This window comes from Schistocerca cancellata, chromosome 2, assembly GCF_023864275.1.
Source record: "Schistocerca cancellata isolate TAMUIC-IGC-003103 chromosome 2, iqSchCanc2.1, whole genome shotgun sequence".
Taxonomy (NCBI): domain Eukaryota; kingdom Metazoa; phylum Arthropoda; class Insecta; order Orthoptera; family Acrididae; genus Schistocerca; species Schistocerca cancellata.
Genome location: NC_064627.1, coordinates 439,598,832 through 439,622,588, shown reverse-complemented (window position 1 = coordinate 439,622,588; position 23,757 = coordinate 439,598,832). Strand labels below are relative to the sequence as shown.

The 23,757-nt window shown below is 43.8% G+C and overlaps 1 protein-coding gene across 1 annotated transcript in view; it reads left to right on the top strand.

Moving 5' to 3' along the window:
* The window catches only part of LOC126154853 (G-protein coupled receptor GRL101-like), a 373,478-nt gene that overhangs the window by 111,214 nt on the left and 238,507 nt on the right, over positions 1-23,757 (top strand). The window contains exon 7 of the mRNA XM_049916191.1: positions 8,979-9,125. Within this exon, the coding sequence (XP_049772148.1) occupies positions 8,979-9,125 (147 nt within the window). The remainder of the gene's footprint in view (positions 1-8,978; positions 9,126-23,757) is intronic.

Genomic DNA, 23,757 nt, shown 5'->3' with positions numbered 1-23,757 from the left:
CAAGTAGTGGAAATGACATCGTCTGTCAATGTTAAAATACGAATGCCAATGAAGACTTTGATTATTCATGTCGGACGTATTAAACCTTTTACAGGAGCTCTCGATGCATTGCCACGGATACCAGCAGCATCTGCAGTACAGAATGCAAAGCTTCGAGGAACAAAAAAGAAAGAGAGGACCAGAGTACGTCTAAAATACCTTACGCCATTAGGCCAAGCCGATAGATAAGATTTGAGATTATTGTTTACCTGTACCACACTTACTTTGTTCTTGTGTAGATTATTACAAAATCATCCATTTCTCTTTTGTTCCATTTATAGTATATTTTAAGGCGTATTCTTTTTTTTAATTTTTCATTATTGGGGGATCGACGCAATGTGGTTTTTTTATATGGGGTATAGTTTCGACAAGGTAAACTAGACTTCTGGAGTCCGCCATCTGAGGGTGCTTTGACTTACTTTCAGTGCATTGGAGGTTAGAAATGAAATGCACACATTGCGAGACGTTTTTGTCGATCTGCATCGAGAAGCACGGAAAGAGAGAATTTTGAATGAAGTACAAGGGGATACCAACGTGTACAACTCTCATATGAAAAACTAAGTGAACAACTTATGCAGGTAATGGACCAGGTAACACGAATCCTGGTGCATAAGAAGAGGGGTTGATCAGACGCTGGTGGGAAATTACCGAAACAGTTTTTGGCACAGCCGACAGCGAAGATATCCGGAATTAGAGCGACACGATGGAGCGAATACCTGATGTGGTGGAGGTTACTAGATCCAGAGTGGTACTTCATGTCACTCATTTGTTGAACATGGAACAACATGTGCTAAGTAGTACTATGAAAGTGCTAGAATGAACTGTTGAAACAGAGCAGAATACACGAGATACGGAGCAGGCCTTAAACAGTGACTTGCAGACAGTGAAAAAATTCGACTGAACGCATTGAATGGGAGAGTGGCCGTAAATACGTTGCTATAAGCGCAGATAGTCTGAATGCTACAAAGGTGGAAGCAGCTACGCTACAAGAAGCAGTGCATCACGTTATTCATGGGCAGCTAAGTTCTGCATGACTGCCACTACAGCAATTCCTAATCAGCCTACACAATACGCAAAAAGAATTTACAGCAGAATAACGGCACTTATGGGAACCATCAAAAGGAAATTTGACACTAGAGTTTCACGTGCCCGTCGTTTAAATGATTTACGATGGTGCAAGGTTACATGTGCTGAAATGGTTCCCGGTAGTATGTGTAAATTTGCGGTAGCTGTGCTTTACCACACACGCCTACCCAGTTAAGAGGGAAAGTACGGGGGAGTGGGTACAGGTACGGACCAAAGATGTTTTAATAAGCGACAGAACAAAGAGATGCCTATGTTCCATTGTCGTTGAGAGACCTACAGAGATGCCAGAGGGAAACCGTAACGATCTGCTCAAGTAGGATGATACAGATTGGCGTACAGGCATGTGAGGTTCAATTATTCCGGTGAAAAGCCGGAGCAAGTGAATATCAAAGGGAAGCGTTAACACAGTGTTTACGTTTCCAGAGAGTAGGCTCCTACTGTGTCTACTCAGTTTTTTCACCAGAAGTATTAATAGTAAAGTATTACAAACACGGGAAACCCGGATACGAATATAGTGGGATAGCAAGATAGCGGAAGTCACGGGTTATAAATAATATGTACGAGAGCAAAGACTTGTGACCATCAGGCACGACATTTCTTCTACCAGCTACGATAATTAGTATGACCACACTTGCGTGGTAAGATACTACAGTATACTTGCCAGAGAAATAGCTAGAGGTCTACATTCTTTCATGTTTTATTTTTTTATTATTTTTTATTATTTTTTTATTTTTTTGAGTCATCAGTCTTCTGACTGGTTTGATGCTGCCCGTTATGGATTTTTCTCCTGTGCCAAACACTTCATCTCAAGGTAACTGTTGCAGCCAACGTCTTCAATTATTTGCTGGATATATTACAATCTATGTCCTCCTCTGCAAATGTTGCCCCCTACAGCTCCCTCTACTACAATGGAAGTCATTCCCTGACAACGTAACAGATGTTCTATCATCCTGTCCCTTCTCCTTATCAGAATTTTCCATATATTCCTTTCCTTTCCGATTACGAGCAGAACCTCCTCATTTCATACGTATCAGTCCACTTAATTTTCAACATTCCTCTGTGGCACCACATCTCAAATGCCTCGAGTCTCTCCTGTTCCGGTTTTCTCACACTACCTTACAATGCTGCGCTAAAAACGCACATTCTCAGCAATTCCTTCCTCAAGGTAAGGCCTATGTTTGATAATAGTAGAACTCTCTTGGCCAGGAATACCTTTTTTTCCAGTGCTAGTCTGCTTTTTATGCCCTCCTCGCTCCGTCTGTCATTGATTATTTTGATGGCTAGGTAGCAGAATCCCTTAACTTCATCTACTTCGTGACCATCAGTCCTGATGCTTAGTTTCTCGCTGTTCTCATTTCTGCTACTTCTCATTACTTCCGTCTTTCTTCGATTTACTCTCAGTCCGTATGCTGTACTCATTAGACTGATCGTTTCATTCAGTAGATAATGTAATGCTTCTTCACTTTGATTCAGGACAGCAATGTCATCAGCAAAAAGTATCACTGATATCCTTTCACCATGATTTTAATCCCACTCGTGACCCTTTCTTTTATGTCTATCACTGCTTCTTCGATGTACAGATGGAACAGTAGGGGCGAAAGACAACATCACTGGCTTATACTCTTTTAAATCGGAGTACTTCGTTCTTGCTCCTCCACTGTTATTATTTCCTCTTTGCTCTTGTACATGTTGTTTATAACCGCCTTCTCTCTCTTCAGCTCACCCTTATTTTTCTCAGAATTTCGAATATCTCGCACCATTTTACATTGTCAAACGCTTTTTCCAGATCGACAGATCCTTTGAACGTGTTTCGATTTTTCTTTAGTCCTGCCTCTATTATCAACCGCAACGTCAGAATTGCCTCTCTTCTGCCTTTACTTTCCCTAAAGCTGAACTGATCGTCATCTATCAGTCTCAATTTTCTTTTCCAATCTTCTGTATATTATTCATGTTAGTAACTTGGATGTATGAGCTGTTAAGTTGACTGTGCGATTATTGTCGCACTTGTCGGCTCTTACAGTCTTCGGAATTGTGTGGACGAAAATCAGATGGTACGTCGCCAGACTCATGCATTCTATATACCGACGTGAATAGTCGTTTTGTTGCCACTTCCGCCAATGATTTTAGAAATTTTTATGGCATTTTATCTATCCCTTCTGCCGTATTTGATCTTAAATCCTCCAAATGTCTCTTACATTGTGATTCTAATACTGGATCGCCTATCTCTTCTAAATCGATTTCTGTTTCTTCTTCTATCACATCAGACATACAGTCCCCCTCATAGAGGCCTTCAGCGTAGTCTTTCCACCTATCCGCTCTCTCCTCTGCATTTAATAGTGGAATTCCCGCTGCACTATTAATGTTACCACCTTTGCTTTAAATATCACCGAATGTTGTTTTAACTTTCCCATATGCTGAGTCAGATCTTCCAACAATCATGTCTTTTTCGATTTCTTCACATTTCTCCTGCAGCCATTTCGTCTTAGCTTCCTTATAGCTCCTAGTAATTTCATTCCTGAGCGACTTGTATTTCTGTATACCTGAATTTCTCTGAACGTTTTTGTACTTTCTTCTGGCATCGATTAGCTTAAGTATTTCTTCTGTTATCCACGGTTTCTTCACAGTTACCTTCTTTGCACCAATGATTTTCATTCCAAATTCTATGATTGCCCTTTCTAGAGACGTCCGTTCCTCTTCAGCTCTACTGTCTACTGAGCTACTCCTTATTGCTGTGTCTATAGCCTTAGAGAACTTCAAGGGTATCTCGTCACTCCTAGTACTTCCGTATCCCACTTCTTTGCTTATTGATTCTTGCTAACTAATCTCTTTAACTTCAGCCTACTCCTCGTCACTACTAAACTCTGATCTGAGTGTATATCTGCTCCTTGGTACGCCTTACAATCCTGTATCTGATTTCAGAATCTGTGTCTGATCACGATCTAATCTAACTGAACTCTTCCCGTATCACCCCGAGTATTCCAAGTACACCACCCGCTTCAGTGATCTTGAACAGATTATTTGCTACTAATAGCTGAAAGTTATGACAGAACTCAATTAGCCTTTCTCCTCTCTCATTCCTTGCCCCAAGCCCATATTCCCCTAGTAACCGTTTCTTCTGTTCCTTCCCGTACAACTGCATTCCATTCTGCCATGACTATTACATTTTCATCTCCCTTTACATACTGTATTACTCTTTCAATATCCTCATATGCTTTCTCTCTCTTCATCTTCTGCTACCTAACCAGATCTTAACCTTACTACATAATATCCTGAATCCAGACACTACACCGTTACTGGAAGAGATAGTAGCAATGCAAAAAGTAAGAATTACAGCTGACCAAATGTTCCAGCACACACAGGAATACCGCGATGGACAACAGCATAGTATAACGACCATAAGAGTGACATCGACCAGCGCTGTAGTGAATCTGATTGCGATCTACTTCTGTTTTAAACGAAAGTGAATACATGGCTCAGATTCATCTGTGCACCAAATACACGTTGATTTTTTTGCAAATAAAGCACAGACATAGTAAGGGGATTACGTGTAAACTAATAGTTGAACCTATCAGTAGACAAATAATTGTGTTAGTGACCAGGACGACGCCGTCATCTGCCTTCGAGAGGATGGACCACCGCTGCTGCTCATCCTGTTCCTGAAGCCGACACCCGTGATGGTCGTTCCTGTTTCCTTAAAGGGGGGCTGAAGGTCGACCTCTGTGAGCCAACGATTACTTCAGGTGGACCTAGGCGCACGAATGCGGAGCGCTAATCTTCAATGTCAACGGAAGCACTTTGGAAAAGGGTATATGTTGCTGGAGGTCGCTAGCGTTCACGGGTCACAGCCGTTTCGTTACGTAACTGCTGTCACCTAGCGCTTTGCTGCGCTGGCAGAACCGCAAGTCGTGTGCATACTGGCCTTCTCCTGCTGAAGAGGCCGCTTCTCTGCCGTCCGGAAGTGGAAGATAATCCTGTATTGCTGCTTAATAAATATGTCATTATAACTGATGGTTTCTTGACATTCTAGAGCGTAAAAAAGTGTAATCGAATGTAGCTGAATTAAATCAAGCGATGGTGAGGGAATTACACTCCTGGAAATGGAAAAAAGAACACATTGACACCGGTGTGTCAGACCCACCATACTTGCTCCGGACACTGCGAGAGGGCTGTACAAGCAATGATCACACGCACGGCACAGCGGACACACCAGGAACCGCGGTGTTGGCCGTCGAATGGCGCTAGCTGCGCAGCATTTGTGCACCGCCGCCGTCAGTGTCAGCCAGTTTGCCGTGGCATACGGAGCTCCATCGCAGTCTTTAACACTGGTAGCATGCCGCGACAGCGTGGACGTGAACCGTATGTGCAGTTGACGGACTTTGAGCGAGGGCGTATAGTGGGCATGCGGGAGGCCGGGTGGACGTACCGCCGAATTGCTCAACACGTGGGGCGTGAGGTCTCCACAGTACATCGATGTTGTCGCCAGTGGTCGGCGGAAGGTGCACGTGCCCGTCGACCTGGGACCGCGACGCACGGATGCACGCCAAGACCGTAGGATCCTACGCAGTGCCGTAGGGGACCGCACCGCCACTTCCCAGCAAATTAGGGACACTGTTGCTCCTGGGGTATCGGCGAGGACCATTCGCAACCGTCTCCATGAAGCTGGGCTACGGTCCCGCACACCGTTAGGCCGTCTTCCGCTCACGCCCCAACATCGTGCAGCCCGCCTCCAGTGGTGTCGCGACAGGCGTGAATGGAGGGACGAATGGAGACGTGTCGTCTTCAGCGATGAGAGTCGCTTCTGCCTTGGTGCCAATGATGGTCGTATGCGTGTTTGGCGCCGTGCAGGTGAGCGCCACAATCAGGACTGCATACGACCGAGGCACACAGGGCCAACACCCGGCATCATGGTGTGGGGAGCGATCTCCTACACTGGCCGTACACCACTGGTGATCGTCGAGGGGACACTGAATAGTGCACGGTACATCCAAACCGTCATCGAACCCATCGTTCTACCATTCCTAGACCGGCAAGGGAACTTGCTGTTCCAACAGGACAATGCACGTCCGCATGTATCCCGTGCCACCCAACGTGCTCTAGAAGGTGTAAGTCAACAACCCTGGCCAGCAAGATCTCCGGATCTGTCCCCCATTGAGCATGTTTGGGACTGGATGAAGCGTCGTCTCACGCGGTCTGCACGTCCAGCACGAACGCTGGTCCAACTGAGGCGCCAGGTGGAAATGGCATGGCAAGCCGTTCCACAGGACTACATCCAGCAGCTCTACGATCGTCTCCGTGGGAGAATAGCAGCCTGCATTGCTGCGAAAGGTGGATACACACTGTACTAGTGCCGACATTGTGCATGCTCTGTTGCCTGTGTCTATGTGCCTGTGGTTCTGTCAGTGTGATCATGTGATGTATCTGACCCCAGGAATGTGTCAATAAAGTTTCCCCTTCCTGGGACAATGAATTCACGGTGTTCTTATTTCAATTTCCAGGAGTGTATATTAGAAAGTGACATACTGTCTTATCTACAGCGCAAAAATCATTTCTGAAAAAGTGGAAATAGTTAACATACAATATAAATTTAAGTATTAGGAAGTCTTTTTTGCCCGCATCTCGTGGTCGTGCGGTAGCGTTCTCGCTTCCCACGCCCGGGTTCCCGGGTTCAATTCCCGGCGGGGTCAGGGATTTTCTCTGCCTCGTGATGGCTGGGTGTTATGTGATGTCCTTAGGTTAGTTAGGTTTAAGTAGTTCTAAGTTCTAGGGGACTGATGACCTAAGATATTAAGTCCCATAGTGCTCAGAGCCATTTGAACCATTTTTGAAGTCTTTTAGAAGCCTTTTGTCTGCACCATGGAATAGAAGCTTTTGAAATGTGGTGCTGTAGGAGAATGCTGAAGGTTACATGGGTTGATAAGTGACTAATATAGAGGTACTGACTCGAATTCCAAAAAAAAAAAAAAAAAAAAAAATTGAAGGCAGAACTTGACTAGATGGATGGATTGACTGATAGGAAATGGAGCATGAAATAAATGTCAGAGTCGTAATTTTGATAGTGGAATGAAGTGCAGCGGCGGCGGGGGGGGGGGGGGGGGGGCGAAAGGAGGAAGATTAAACTTGCAGAGAGAGAGAGAGACCAAAGGTGAATGCAGCAATCAGGGTCAAATGGATGTAGGTCACAGTAGTTATTGGCAGATGAAGAGTCTTCCCCGGCACAGAGTAGTGTGGAGAGATGCCTCAAACCAGTCTTCGGGCTGAACACCATAGCAACAATATATACAGGGTGGTCGGAAATTCCCGTTACAGACTTCTAGGACTTGTAGAGGGGAGTGAGTACGTCGTATTTTATTCAAACCCATGTTCGGAAACGTCATCCAACGAGACTACAGAGCGTCAAAGTTATAGGCGGGGGTGTCTGTTAATGTACGTATACGTTGGGTGATTCCGTGATGATGTTACAGACTTTCTAGGATGATGGAGAATGATACATGTATTAATTTGAAGTAAGGATCCTTGTACCGGAAACGAATGAGTCGAAACTTATAAACGAAAACCGTTCTGATCCCTCTGACAGTTGAATATATGTACCGGTTCTTGTGTTTCGAAGAGTGTAGGGTTGGTAACTTTCAGTGGTGGTAGTGTGGACAAAAACGAGAAAAAATATTCAATAAACGTGACCCTAAATTGCATACCTGAGGAGCTATGACCATTCGTTCATCTTCGCTAATGTGAAACACATCTCCTCGACTGGGCAAGTGTTCATAGCTGCTAAGATACGCACTTTAGAGCCCACGTTTATTCGACATTTCTTCTCGTTTTTGTCCACAGTATCGCTACTGAGAGTTACCAACCCTACACTCTTCGCAACACAAGAACCGGTACAATTATTTAACTGTCAGAGGTATCAGAACGGTTTTCGTTTGTACCTTTCGACTCGTTCGTTTCCGGTACTGGGATCGTTACATTTATCGTTCCCCATCATCCTAGAAAGTCTGTAACATCATCACGGAATCACCCCGCGTGTACGTACCTTTACAGACGCCCGCGCCTATAACTTTGACGCTCTGTAGTGTCGTTGGATGACGTTTCCGGACGTGGGTTCCTATTCAAAATAAGATGTACTCACTCCCCTCTACAAGTCCTAGCAGTCTGTAACAGGAATTTCCGACCACCCTGTATTGTGGTTTGATGAATAAAATAGCAATTTACCTTATAAGTAACATAGGATGCCTCACTAGCCTCCGGTAATTCACTTAAAATATATACATACATTACCGAATATCGAATGAAATGATGCTCTTTACCCTTTTTTCTCTTACTGACATCAGGGCACACTTCGCACACACGTGTTGGGTGTGATTTTCTCTCAGTAGATGAAACACTGCAGCAAAATGTTACCAAGTAAGTCCGCTCGCCCCAGGAACTGGACAAGAATGTATCTCTTGTTGTGCCGCACTGTCCAAGGAACTGAGAGAGGACTTTTGTTTGATGTATCAACCCTGCCCAGAGCAGCAACTTACTGGGCGCTGTTTTCGAGTACAAATGGGCCTGAATTCGATAACCAAGCAGTAACACAATGTAAGACATTCTTCGTGTGTCAACCATAGAGATACGGAAGCGTAATCGCAGCTACGAATTTGTACGAATTTGTACGCATTCCACGGGTAAGACTCGAGCGTTGTCCACCTGACTAACTGCCGTTGCGAGAGTCTTCCTTGAGTTCCGTCTCGAATGTGTTAATAGCATACAGTGTAGAATCAACTGGAAGATATATTGGCAGTCACCTGTTAACGAGGGGAAGATACCAAAGTGTGGGAGCGGTACAGTCAATTGACGCCTGCTCTTCTTTGCAGGTATGAGCGTGTGCACGCCGGGGAAGACCTTACTTTGCATCCCGCACCCCGGCAGCAGGGAGGACCGCTGCATCGCCCCCGAGTACATCTGCGACGGGCACAACGACTGCCACAACGGGAACTACGTCTCGGACGAGCTGGGCTGCCGTGAGTATCCTCAGCCGGACGCAGCGCGTGCCCACTCGAAAGAATGTGCGTACCATGTAGCGACAAAAAGATTCTAAAAGTGACAGTGTTTATTTTCCCTTTACGTATATCACATTTTCTTTTGCAGTGACACGACAAAGCACACGGGACACCCATAACTGATGTCATAAATAACTCATGTTTTTTCTCAGAGATAACATTCTGACATGACAGGCACTGACCTACACATAAAACGTTTGTAAGAATTCTGTCAGTTTCCTAAAATGTTTCTGGACATAAGGAATATACAGGATTTCCAACATTCAACGTCTCAACTTTCTGGTAACTGTATTAATGTTTCCAACAGATTTGAAATCTGTGATTAGTTGTTAAAAACAAACGGTCGAAATATCTGGACTTCCAGAGTTTAGACTTAGGGCTGATTAACACTTGACGTCAAGGAACAGAGAGCAACGTACAAAAATTCCACAATGCCTTCTAAATGGCGGCATTCACAGAGAGAATCAACAGAACGGAGTGGCCGTCAGCATCAACGATACTCGCAAGGAAAATAAATTTTGACTTGGTAGTTAACCCATTCTTGCAGCGCACATTCGTGCTGTAATTGTGTATTTTTTGTCTTGCACCTTCTCACTCTCTAATTATTGTTTGCTTTGGTTTGCTGACACTCTGACAAATTGGTATGGAGTCTTGGATATTTTTCCTGAGTGTTGTATTCCAAAAGAGGTGAACTATCTGAAACAAGAAAAAGATTTAGTCTTTGCAGTACTTGCAGGACAAATAGCTTACATTGTGCCACAATAAGAATACAGAACAGATGAAGAAATTTTAATTAAACATTTTTAACAGCGCAATAGTGAGCTCTAACTGTACAGTTGTATTCGATGTTATTTTTCACTTAGAAAACAAAACATAGTGGATAAGGTAGAGAGAAACCCAGTATAGTGCCTTATAACCAATATTTGACGTACAGGAATGCATAATTTGGCAGCAATTTGTACCGATTAAATACTCTCGAGCTTCCAGCCGCATCAAATCCACGAGCTTTAAGTCAAGTGTTCCTCGGCTGATGTGAAGTAATCGCTGCTACCGTCCTTGTACAGCCACGATGCCGTCTCTGACGTCACTGGTGCTCATTCCAACGCCATAAAAAGCAATGTTATCGTCAAGCTCTCGCCTTGCTGTCTTCAACCTTCAGATGGGTGGATCCCAAGCGGTGCTTAGTGCAGACCGCCTTCTTTATTGAGAGTGGTTTCACAAATTTGTATCTGGGTCGCTTCTTTTATTACACTATAGCAGAAAATTCTAATCTGCTTAATAACATACGTCTCTTAGAAAGATATGCTGCGCTACCACCGTTTTCTCAGGTTACCCATGGTGAAGGCATCTATCGTGTTCTACACAACGCTGTTCATTAGTACGCACAGTCTGTTTGACATTAAAGTGTACACAATCACACGATGTTTTACATACGGTTGGCCTTCTGAATGTTAAATTGTTTTTCACAGGCCTCATGATCTGTCGAATTTTTGTTCAGGCCCTGAAGATCGAATCGACTGTATGCCTCTTTAGGAGACGGCTGATTTTTCCTATTACTGAGCCACAGGACGACCAAAAATCGAGCTCCCCCGAGTCCTTCTCTGTGTTCTTCTGCTTCCGTTTTTCCGGAAAGATAGCTTGCAAAATCTCACGGTTATTGTAGCCATTTACCTTGAATACTTTTTGTAAATGGTTCAGTTCCTTAGGCAGGTTTTCGGCGTTTGTAACACATTCAGCAGGATGCAGCAAGGTCCTCAGAGCAAGCGTTTCTGCGGCAGATGGTGATACCTGAGGGATGAAGATGAAGAGGTTTTGTGCATATGGGCGCTAAACGGCGATGTCATCAGCGCTCTTACACTCATTAACACAAACGAATGTGTCTAAAGCCTCGAAAATTTTTCCCACTCATACACTCGAATCGAGCACACAATCTTTCTACCTCACAAGCGCTAAAACAAAGGAGAAAGAGTAAAAGTAGCTATACACGATTAAAACAAAAGTCAAACGACAACGGAATTAAAAGAAAGGCACAGGCAAATGTTACTAGCTGACCACTTACAAAAATATGGGTAAGCCAGTCACCTTGTTAACATATTGAATCTATCGCCATAAAATATTGGAAAAAATGTTGGACAACTCACAAAACTTGAAAACTCGAACAACATTCATTTGTACATTACTTAAAAGAGAGGGCATATCCGTCAGCAAATACCCCGCGTCACGTTCGTCGGAAAATACAACAAATTCCAATAAAATGTGGCGCACGGTTTTCCGTACGCCGTAAACACTACACATTGGAGGTTCCTCTCGCCAGAGCAATAAGCCTTGGGACATAGGACTGAGGCCTAAGCGAACACGAGTAAGGAGGACCTCGTCCCTTCGACGTTCTACGAAGGAGTTACGCCACGGCCATGTTGTAGGCTTTATTAGAAGGCGATTATTGTCTGCCACTTCAGCCTCTCATCCTTCCACCGACGCAAGACTCTGGAACTCAAGAGCGAGTTTATAGCCTGCAAGGGGATGGTACACTGAAATACCTGAGCATCGCGAAATGCGTCCCTGGCTGCTGGATCCACCCTTTCGTTCCCAGCAAGTCTCACGTGCCCTGGTATCCAGCAGGAAGACACGTCATTCCCCAGTCGTTGAAGCTGGAGGAGGGCATCCTGGATATTCTGGAACATACAAAAATTCAGCACCGCAGACACGTCTCATCTGCTCCAGTGCCGGAAAGGTCGCACATAATTCGGTGTCGAACATATTAAAATCTTAAGGCAGTCGGACCTCGAGGATACGATCCGCGGAAACAACACAGCAACTAACAGAGTCCCCCTATTTCGACCCATCCGTAAATACAGCTACATAGTCGTGGTGCTCAGATAAAATGTTAGAAAATAACGTATGGAAACAGAAGCAGTAGAGCAACTTTTACTGTATTGCACCAAATCTATAATTACCTTGGATCGATGTCGTAATAAGGGCGGTAGATGGTTAAAACACTGGCTTTGGATCGTGCTTGCTCCACTCCATGTGACTGCACATGGATTTTTTTCTTTAATTTGTTGTAAGGTACTATGAAACCAAACTGCTGAGGTCGTCGGTCCATAGGCCTACATACTACTTAAACTAACTTATGCTAAAGACAACACATACATACCCATACCGGAGGGACGACTCGAAACTCCGGAAGGGGCAGCTTCGCGAACCTTGCCAAGTCGCCTCAGACCGCACGGCTATCCCGTCCGACACACACGGAGATCAAACGGTATTGTGGCTCGTGGCCAGTTGCGTTCTAGAGGCGGACAAACAACGGTATGGTATGCGGATGAAGTCGGAGCTACGAGTAACTTACATGCCTGACTCACCACGAGAAGCTGCCGCCGGATGGTTAGTGGCGGCTCACCGGCCTCAGCGACTGGGTGTGTGACTGGTCCTATAAGCACCTGTCAGCAGCCGAATTCCCTCGTTTTGGACAGTGTCAATGATTTTGAAACAAGAAGGCCTCGCCGATCCATTCACCATACGCCCACAGCCCTGCCGCCAACGACGAAAGCCCTATTAAAATGGAGCAGACGCATCCTGCCCACTTCTCAAGACCTGTGGCTAAGATACTTTATAATGTCTAGTGCTTGAGAGATTTCTCTTTTAGGTCTCTCAGGTGTGGGAACCACTACAATTTGGAATAAAAAATGAGGCCCAGAAACCTCACTCAGTCTCTAAAACGTAGCATGGTGTCCCTCATATTCAAGTCAGGTAAATTAAAAATACGACGAGAACGATTAAAATGCACAGAGACAAACTTACCCGCAGACAAATGAAATCCCCTCTTTGCAGCCCACTACTCTTACCTCCGTAAAGTAAGTTGCAACTGACGGATAGCTGTTGCAACGCTGGAGAAGGAACAAACAACGTCAAAATTTTCCGCAAATAAGGATCACTGTACTGGACACCTTACCGTAGATGTGATATTGTTTATGGCTATGACAAAGACGATAACACTTAAAACACTGCCCTCGGGGATACCATTCTCCTGCTCGAATCGATCTGGCAGCCTGTCACCAACTCGAGTCCTAAAAAGCCACTGAGACAGGAAAGGCCGTAAGAAGATGGGGAGGTGGCCACGAAAGCTCCACTGATGTAGTTGCGCGAGAATATTGTATCTAGAAGTAGTGGCATAGGCCTTACAGATGTCAAAGAAGATAGTGATGTTTTCTTAGGAAAGACTGCTCAATAGCCGCCTCTAGCAGGGCCAGGTTGTCGACAATGGACCGATATCACCGAAATCCTCATAGATAACGGCTAAGGAGCTGCCTGGTCTCTAATAACTAGACAAGACGATGGTTAACCATTTGCTCCAGGGTCGTTCCTACCCAGCTCTTTAACGCATTACACCTATAACTACTGGGAGACCTGCGGTCTTTGTCTGGTTTGAGGAGATGTATCAGAACTGCCTCCCTCCATGACTTGGAAAGTTGCCTGTCTCCCAAATAATATTAAAATATTCTCGGAGGATTTCCGTTGAGGCCGCTGGCGAATGTCGAAGCTTGCAGTACCAGATTTGGTCGTGGCTGGGAGCAGTGTCACGAGTCTCGGATAGTGCCGATTCCAGCTCCCATATGGAGAAAGTGGAGTTGTAGGACACAGAATTGTTGGATCTGAAGTCTAACTTCAGTCATATGGTAGCGACGAAATGCTGAATTCTGGCTTGCATTGGCAGTAGTTTTTGCATAATGCTCTTCCAGCGTCTGAGCGGTATCTCCAGCAGTAGGTTGGAGACTCCCATGTTCCTGTACTGCTGCTATTGGATAAATGACTGTGTTTACGGAAACCCTCCAGACCGCTTTCCATACTTTCGTAGAACAAGTGGCACGGTTTATAGAGTTCAGATGCGCTTGCCCTGACCGTTTCTTGCGCTCCTTAACTACGCGTCGATCCTTGGCTTTTACGACTCAAAAGGCTATGAGGTTGTCTCCCGTAGGGTGGCATTTAAATCATCGAAGAGCTGCAAGCCTGTCCTGGATTTCTGAACGGCACTCATCTGTCTACCAAGGTATAGGTCGCCTCCTAAGGGGACATGAGGGCTTTGGGATGGATAACTCAGCGGCATGATGGATCACTCATTTGAATGGATAACTCAGTGGCATGGTGGATCACTCATTTGATATGGTCCATCCATTCCTGGATCCTGTAGTGATGTTCAACCAGAGCCACCTGGCTGAACAGCGTTCAGTTAGCCCTGCTGATCATCCATTTTGTTTGGTTCACTTGAAGCAATCCTCCATCAAGTAGATTAATATGGAGTGGGAAGTGGTCACTGGAATGGAGTTAATCTGCGGCTTCCCACTGAACAGAGTCTGTAAGAACTGGAGAGCAGAGAGAGTGGCTGAGAATGACTCATTATAGCCCAGAAATGAGTGGGAGTATCAGTGTTTAGGACGCACAGCACTTGGTATGTCCTGAGGTTTTCCAAAATCCGACTCGGAGGGCAGGTGGAGGTCAAGACCCACAAGACATGGTGGGCATTAAAGTCTCCCAAGACTGGGTGTTTAAGAACAGACGTGAAAGAAGTAGCGAATGGCAAGGAACTGCACAGTCTTACAGATCTTTTTGGCCTCTGCATATGAGATATGTTTAGTTGCTTTTATTTTCTGTATCTTCCTTTCTTCGAGAAAGACAAATGCAGTCCCTACCCCAGACAGGGTGATCCCCAGAGCAGTGGACACAATTCACAGGAGATGAACAACCAACTCCTTTATGGGCGGCCTTCCCAAATTTGCCTCAAGTGGCTTTTCCCATACATCTGATAGTAGTGTGCAAAAAGCTCTGGCACTTAAAAAAGCACATACACTTCGGGAAATAAGGCCGCACCCTAGGGTGAAGGAAGAGAGCCTTAATGTGCTCTAAAGGTTTCGTGCGGCTGAAAGTCGGTGTAGACGAGTCTGATTTCATTAGATTGCCATTCACCCCTTTCATACTGTTTTGTACATCAAAGTGCCTTCTTGGGATCATTCAGCTTTGAGTTCTTCTTGGGGAATGTCAACGAGATCTCTGTAAGTCATAACACATTTTCTGGAGTTCAAAGTGTTGTGCAGCTGAGTTTCAGTTGCATACTTCCCGAGGCATTGAGCTTTTTGGAGGTTCTTCACTTGTTGATAACTTGGCGTTCCGACCAACAGCCTTCCATTTAACGAGCGCTTGACAGATTTTAATGTTCCTTTTTCTGTAACAAATAGTGAAATTTTATCGCAAGTGCCCTCTTTTCTTTTAACTGTGAGAAACACATTCTGAAGAACATCTGTTCCTTTACAAGTGGCTGAGTCGCGTGGTCTGCTACCTGAGCCCTCTTGCTAGACTGGGTGTTGTTACCTTCCAGCGGCACACCCATTTCGCTTGTAGGAGGAAGCGAAAATTTCGAAGATCCATCTTGGTCTCACGAGCAGCAAGGAAATACAAGTCGACTCAGACAAATCCCTGTGTTCCTAGGTAAGCTTTACCCATCTGCATTACGGTGGAGAACATCAAGGAACAGCAAGACCTCATGAGCTTGATGTTGTCATGGATTTTGCAGATTCCTAAAAGAATTCTCCCAACTTTTCACGTCCATGTGACCAGACCAAGAACATCTCGTCTATTTAACGGTAAAAACAACTAGGAGCCATGTTCAGGGCATGTCCATAAAGTACTCCATAAACAGGTTGGGTATAACTGGAACTAATGGGCTTTCCCACGCAACGCCAACGGGGTGATTAAAATATTCTTCAAGATGCAAAAAATACGATGACATCCGAGTGTGCATAAATAAAGCCACAACAGTTTCTTAAAATAACTGCGAGAACACTTGATAGAGATGCGCGTGGGTAATGACATATCATATCTGACCATAATATCTCGGCGATCCAATGGTGCTCTCAGTGGGACGTAGAGGTGTGTTCTCCTTGTGAAGCTTTGGAAGGCTATACTTCGTAGATGGTCAAAGTCCTCAGGGACGGAGATTTTTGATGTCATTTCCCTCCAGTGAGGAACTCTTGAGATGACCTTTAGCCTCAGTTATAATCGACCTTTATATGGAGTACTTTGAGAACATGCCCTGAACACGGATCCTGCAAAGCCTAGTTCCTTTCACCGTTACGTCGACGACACGTTCGTTGGCTGGTCACATGGACGTGTAAGTCTGGGAGAATCCTTGTACCACATCAACAATATCCATGACAATATCAAGTTCACGACGAAGGTAGAGACGCATAGAACCTCGCCGTTCCTTAACGTCCTCGCCCATCGTAAAGCAAGTTTGTATCTCAGCCACAGTGTTTACCGGAAATACATCCATATGGACCAATATCTGCATGCCATTAGCTATCAGCAGCCGTCGCAGAAACGTTTGTTCTGTGGACATTGGTTCACCTAGTGGAAGCCGTCTCAGATGCTGAAAACAATCCGAAGGAACTGAGACAGTGATGGGAAATATTAAAGGAAAACGGCTACAACAACCGTCAGATTTCGCAACTCATCTTTCCAGGAACACGGAAGCAGAAGACCCCGAAGAGGACCCTCAAAAAATAAAAAAATAAAAACATTCGACAGCTCATGAGGCCTCTGAAAAACGACGTAGGCCTCAGAACGACAGAAGTGTATAGAATACCGTGTGGGTGTGCACAGTTTTATGAACAGCGCTGTGTAGAAGACGAGAGATGCTTTTCCCTTCGGTTTCCTGAGCAATCAGCGGTAGTAGAGCATGCTCTAGAAAACGGTGATCGTATTGCTTTCGAAGAGACATGTGTTATTACACAGACTAATAATTTCGGGATAAAAATTTGTGACGTCACCCTCAATGAAGAAGGCGGCCTGCAGCTAAGCACGGCTTGTGCCACTGCCATCGAAAGGCTGGAGCGGGCGCGGAGGGCGCGCAAAGATAACATTGCCTTATATGGCGCCGGAGACAGCATCAGTGACGTCACAGAAGGCAGCGTGGCTATAGAAGGACGGTAGCAGCAGCCAGAGACATAGTCACCTCTAGACAATAGCCGAGCCCAATGGATTTGAAACCACTAGACGCGGCTGGAAGCTCAAGAGAATTTTAACAGTATTTGATGTGTTTACATATATATATTTTCTTGAGCAAAAACGTGTCCATATTTTAAAATGAATGTATGACAGTTTTTTATTCTTTCACTTCTCGGCAATGTTGAAAGCTGTGGCACAACATGAACCATGAGTATTGCTTTGACCCATAACGAACTTTCTAGCTGATTTTGGCTTACTTCTGATTCTGTATTACGACTATAGTGGTGAGGATGGTACCTTGTAACCTCACTTTCAACGTTCGGTATTGTACTAAGCCAGAATCCATGCCGCGTGGGATTAGCCGAGCGGTCTATGGCGCTGCAGTCATGGACTGTGCGGCTGGTCCCCGCGGAGGTTCGAGTCCTCCCTCGGGCATGGGTGTGTGTGTGTTTGTCCTTAGGATAATTTAGGTTAAGTAGTGTGTAAGCTTAGGGACTGATGACCTTAGCAGTCCCATAAGATTTCACACACATTACCATTACCAGAATCCATAGTGTTGACATTCCGTCTAACGTGAAAGCATTAACATTTGACGGTGACATTTCGTTCCATTCGGCTGACATTCATCGTGAATGAGCTTTCCTCTGTCACCGTCACAATACTTTTCTGACAGCCTTTTTTGAAATTAAGGACTGAAATAATTTAGCTAAAACATTTTGGGTTTTAGACCACATTGTTATGAAACAACTCTCTTTGCAGAGACCCTCTTACCTCAAAAAGACCGCTGCAAAGTCGGTAGAATCATTGATATTCTATTTATTTTTATTGTTTCGTAAGGATTCGGCATAATACCAAAAGGGATTCGTTTAAAATTAAGACTGGATGGGAAGCCTACGAATATATACAATTGTTACAATTTTTATCATAAGTTTGATGAGAAAGTCAGGAAGACAGTACAAACTTCTAAATCATCTAAGCAAAATACTATCTGGAGCTTACAGGTAAAAACAAAAAGTAGTTCTCCATAGGGTCATTCGAGACGGATAAGTAGCGGGAGATTGTTAATAAATTATTAATGTATTTTATTGCCTTGTCAGTCACCTATGAGAAGAGAAGTGTAAAGAATGCCCAAATGAAAAATATGGAAGGAAAGAAAGACAGAAAAAATAAAACAAATACGGAGCAGAACCACTTGCCAACATCATGTATCGAAGCATCGGATAAAACGTTTAGGATACGTTTATTCATATTTTCAAACCTTCTGTAAGTCGCTCATGAGAGCAGTGGGTGCACAATATACTTTCATCTCCAGGCATCACGATAACGATAACGCACTATTACATGCTGTTGTTTACGCTAACCAGTCCGGTACCTAGATTTAAAAATAATATACGCAAATATAAGAAATTTTATTAGTTTTAAAACTAACGAAAAATATTTTTCATTGTTTGCTTGCGTTTTACTGAAATTGCAATACATCGTAAGGATAAAATTTGACGTCTATTTCATTTTGGAATATACCAGTTTAAATATAAACTAAATTACCTGTAATTTAATAGCACAAGCAGATCTACTACCAGGTACACATACAACATTTGTTCTTAAGCACATTATTTGCTCAGAAAATGGTGAGATATTGCTGCGTTCCAAACTACGGAATAACCAGTTTCGTGAACTTAGATAAAAGCCTTGAAACAGTCGTTTTAGTCACCTACTTTACCGCTGTTTTTCACATGAATTGCAATCGATTTCGAAAATAAAAAGCTTCAAATTGTGGTACAAAATGTAATAATCCACCTTCAGTACGTGCTAAAATATCATTTGAGTATAATTCATTTCATGCACCCACGTAAAGGTTTAAAACCACCGGTATGTTCAGAGCATCAAGATCGAATATAAATCTGTTCAAAATACTTACGGGAACGCAACCGAGTGACGTCTTCGACACTACCAATTGTTCAGTCAGAATTAATTTCAAAGGATACGGTGTTTATTATTTGATCGAGCGTACCAAAACCCGACAAAAAGGGCTGAGAGAACGACAGAAAACCCCGTGAAGCGAAGTTCCTTGTCACAAAAGACTATCATGAATCTAAACACTTACAGCACTGTCCCTCCTAGATCCTCTGGCGTTTCGAATATCCATAATGAAGGTGTCCATCTGATGCCTACTGTCTGCAATATATCGTGTAGCAGATTATCTTGCACGCATTATTAGACTGATGTGTGTTTCACATTAGGAAATAACTGGATTTCTTACGTCAGTTAGAGGGACTGTGTTTGAATAACTCTGATATTTTAGTAAGTTATGATATGGTCTCTCTTCTCACTCGCGCTTCTCTGATTCGTTACTGTAATTGAAGTTAAGTCTGGTGTAGAATTAACTGCCCTACGAGAGCTGACTTCCATTTACTGTTCTGTGAGCAGACAGATATAATTTCGTTGGGGCACCCTTTGAAATCTATAATTGGCAATTTGCCATGGAATATTCCGAAGCACATTGACGATGCTTAAGTTGTTTTGCCTCATGAAAATGAGAATTGTACTGATTTTTAGGAAATTTGAAATCAATCCACCTTAATGTTCGCTTCACTATAAAGGTGGAAAAGTGTAGTTGTCATCCATTCCTTGAGTTGTTGGCCTGAGGAAGGTTGACGGTACTTTTGGATGTCTCATTTATAGTTTCCTATACTCACATTGATTATCTTCAGACTGACAATTATCATCATTTGGCTCAGAATGATGGGTGTTTCAACCCTGATCAATAATGCCCGGGTCATCTCAAAGCCTAAAAGCTTTTCAACTGTCTTTCCGACCTAATGATTACAGTGAAAAATCGAACATGTATGTGTTGCGCTTTCGACCAACGGTGAACGGGATTAATGATGAATATAACGAGGTGGCAGTTGTCTATGGTCTATTTGTCTTACGTAAGTAGCATCGCTTACAGGATTGGTAGTATTCTCCGGACACACGGCATGAAGTGTGTTTTCCGATTACCATTCGGTACTGCGGCCTTTTAAGAATCTGTAAAGGAGGGTGTGGTTTGCCCGAGGCGGATGTCTACCTTACCACATGCAGTTGTGGCATGTCAAACATTGTTCATACCATCAGGACCTGGAGGACCGGTGTATAGAGCGTTGGCGTCACACACACTTACAATGTCCGACCAAATCATCCAATTCAGAACATTGCCTTGGTATCGGTCATCCTACGACATGTAACACCACAGAATTTCTGGTGGGTACGCGCAGCTTTTGGGATAGGGTTCTTGAAGAATCAGCTAAGATTAAATTAGCAATTGATCTCATAAAAAGAAATGGATGTTTTTGCTTAAGTTCTGTTGTGAACCATGTTCTCTCTCTTGTAAGACTACAGAGAGACAGAGTTAATACTACATGATCACATGTTGTTAATTAATATTTACTACCGAAAACTTCTAACGTTGTTCATATTTAGTTGTGTAGTGTTACTTGCTATTTACATCGTGTGTGTCTGTGTGTAGGTGTGTGTGTGTGTGTGTGTGTGTGTGTGTGTGTGTGTGTGTATATGTGTGTGTGTGTGTGAGAGAGAGAGAGAGAGAGAGAGAGAGAGAGAGAGAGAGAGAGAGTGTGTGTGTGTGTGTGTGTGTGTGTGTGTGTGTCTTTGTGTGTGTGCGCTTGTGCATGTGTGTGTATTTTTCTTGCATATGTCGTATTGAGGTTCTTGGTCGGCACAGCCTCGCTCCTTCTGAGGATTTGTATTTCCTTGCACAGTGCTATCTCTTTGCATATGCGACTTGAAAATGATGGGGCATTCAACCGACAAAGTATCGTCGATTGTCGATGACATTACCTGGCTGCAACCTCTTAAGTTGTCTGAACAATTTCCAAGCCGAGGGAAACTCAAAATTCGCAAGCTTCAATCTGTTACGGGTGGTGTTTGTAGCCAAAATGTTAAGCTACGCACCTTCATCGGCCCACAGCTTCACCACTGAGATTCCTATTAAATCTACAAAGCTTACAGACCAGTCTTTCAGCAGCACCATTGCAGTTTTTATAGGCTCACGATTTTGACACGCGGCAAATAAATGTTTTCAATCCACAACATAGTGTTTTCTATCATTGCTGTTACTTTCCTCTATTTCTGTGTTTCCACTACTTCCTTTAGATGTGACCATTTTTTATTTGCCAAGCGAGGTGGCACATTGGTCAAGACTACCCACGAATTCTGGAGGACAGTCAGTCAAATCAGCATCCAATCTTTCAGATTTATATTTTATCCACTTTTCATAAGTAGTTCAATGTAGATTCCGCTATGATGCCTTTTAAAAATCTTGTCTGATCTCCTTTTCCATCCACCACTATACCATATTTGTCTAATTCTATCCTGCCCTCAATCTCTAAAGACGTCCTCATCGACGCCACATCAAGGCCTAATCTTACTCACTTTTTCCTTCAATTACTATTTTCCATTGTTGTACAATGGTAGAACGCTAGCATTCGTGGAAACGTTATTGCTGTGGTGTTCGGTACAATGACTGGTTTTATGTAGCTCTCCTCGCTGATGTTTACTGCATAATCCCTGGAACTTACATTCATTTGAAGGTGATTACGTAGTCTATCAGTGGCGTCCCTCTACAGTTGTTACTCTCCACAAATCCCTCCATTATCAACTGGACGGTTTCTTGATACGTCGGGATGAGTCCCATGTACCGACACCATCTGCTTGTCAATTTGCTTCTCAAATGTCTTTACTCCAAAATTCGACTTTTCTTTAGTTATCCGGCCTGCCTGTTAAACGACTCCTGGACTGTCACCAGTGGAGAGTAAAATGAGACGTCAGGACGATAGTAGGTTTGTTCAGTTGATTTCTTTATTCCGGTCCTGGCCATAGTACTTCGGGAACAGCTTGGTGGACGCATTCAGCTGCCTCTCATGCAAAACAATAGCTTTGCTGACAGGTCAGAGTGGAGCTGAGCGCGGCGTCACTCGAATGCCGCTGTCAGCGACACCTCCGGCTGCGACCGTGACGACTGCGCGGTGGCGCAGGTCATAATGGCAGTGAACTTTCTCCAGCGAGGGGGCGGCACCCCCGTGACACGGGTCAGGCTGCCCTGTCTCTTTTTCAAGCAGGGGACACTGTACTACATTCCAGGATGTCACTCTGGGTGTCAAATGATGATGATGATGATGATGATGATGTTTAGTTTGTGGGGCGCTACACTGCGCGGTCATCAGCGCCCGGACAAAGTCCTAATCTTCTACACAGTCCAATCGACCACTTTCACGAATGATGATGAATCATGAGTACGACACAGACACCCAGTCCTCAGGCAAATAAAATCCGCAACATAGCCCGGAATCGAACCCGGGCCCCTATGATCCACAGCTAGCACCGCTAGCCACTAGACCACGAGCTGTGGACTGTTGGGTGTCAAACACTCGTGGTTTAGGCTGTGGTACATTTAGTACACGAAGTATTAGTACTTGCACTCTCCAAACAGTGTTCGTTTAGGTCTTAAGGCAAGTACTCTAAACATTTCCGTGATTGCAAGTAAGGAAAGGCTTCTGTCCTTCCACCAGCGTATTGCAGCGTCGGCTTTTGCTATAACGCTCCCAGCTGGTTCAACGTCGCAACGTCAATAGGCCGTGTTTCGCTTTTCAACGTATAACTCTCTGACCTGCCTGCGGTTGGCTCTGTTGCAACTCACTTCCGCTCTGGCTTATTTTTTGACCGAATACGCTACATATTCACCAATCATCGGCATTCTTCTGTATCATCACTTTTCAAACAGCCGTTTACTTCTCGTATCATTTTTCTCGCGTCTACGTTCTTCCAGAAAATGCTGCAATCCCTACGAATACCTTTAGTAATGTCGTCTTAACAATTAATTTTATATTTGATATTAACTAACTTTTCGTTTTCAGAAACGGTTTTCTTGACACCTTCCACTTTTAGTGTCTCATTTTCTAATCTAATTTCCGGAAGTCACCTAAATGAATTGATTATATTCCATTACCGTTATCTCTTTTAAAGACGTTAAAATTTCGTTCAATTGATCTTCCAAGTACTCGGCTGTCTTGAAAGCATTATAGTTTCATTTCAACCTCAAAGCTTTAATTTTCTTCCCTGAACCTTAATTCATATCCTGATTTATCCTTTATTTCCTCAGCTACTTGCTTAATGTACAGACTGAATGACTCTAAGTCCACTGCTCGGTCCCCTGTCAACTACCGCTTCCTTTTCATGTCCTTTGCCTCATAACAGCAGTCTGTTTTCTGTACAGGTTGTAGAACGCTTCGCACCCTGGGTTGTATTTCTACCATCTTCATAATTTCAGGAAAGTATTGCAGTCATAACTGCGACAATATTTCTCTGCAGTTATCTTTTTCAAAATACTATAAACATAAGTTAGCGTTTCTTCAACCTGTCTTCCAAGAATACGGTCAGTATTGTCTCACGTGTTCCTACGTCTTTTTATATTTCAAACTAATCATCTTTATACTCGTCTGTAAACAATTCGTATCAGTATTTTACATCCAAAACTTACTAAACGTTGTCATTTGATAATTCATGGTTTCTAAAATAACAGGACGCGAAAGCGAATTTGAAC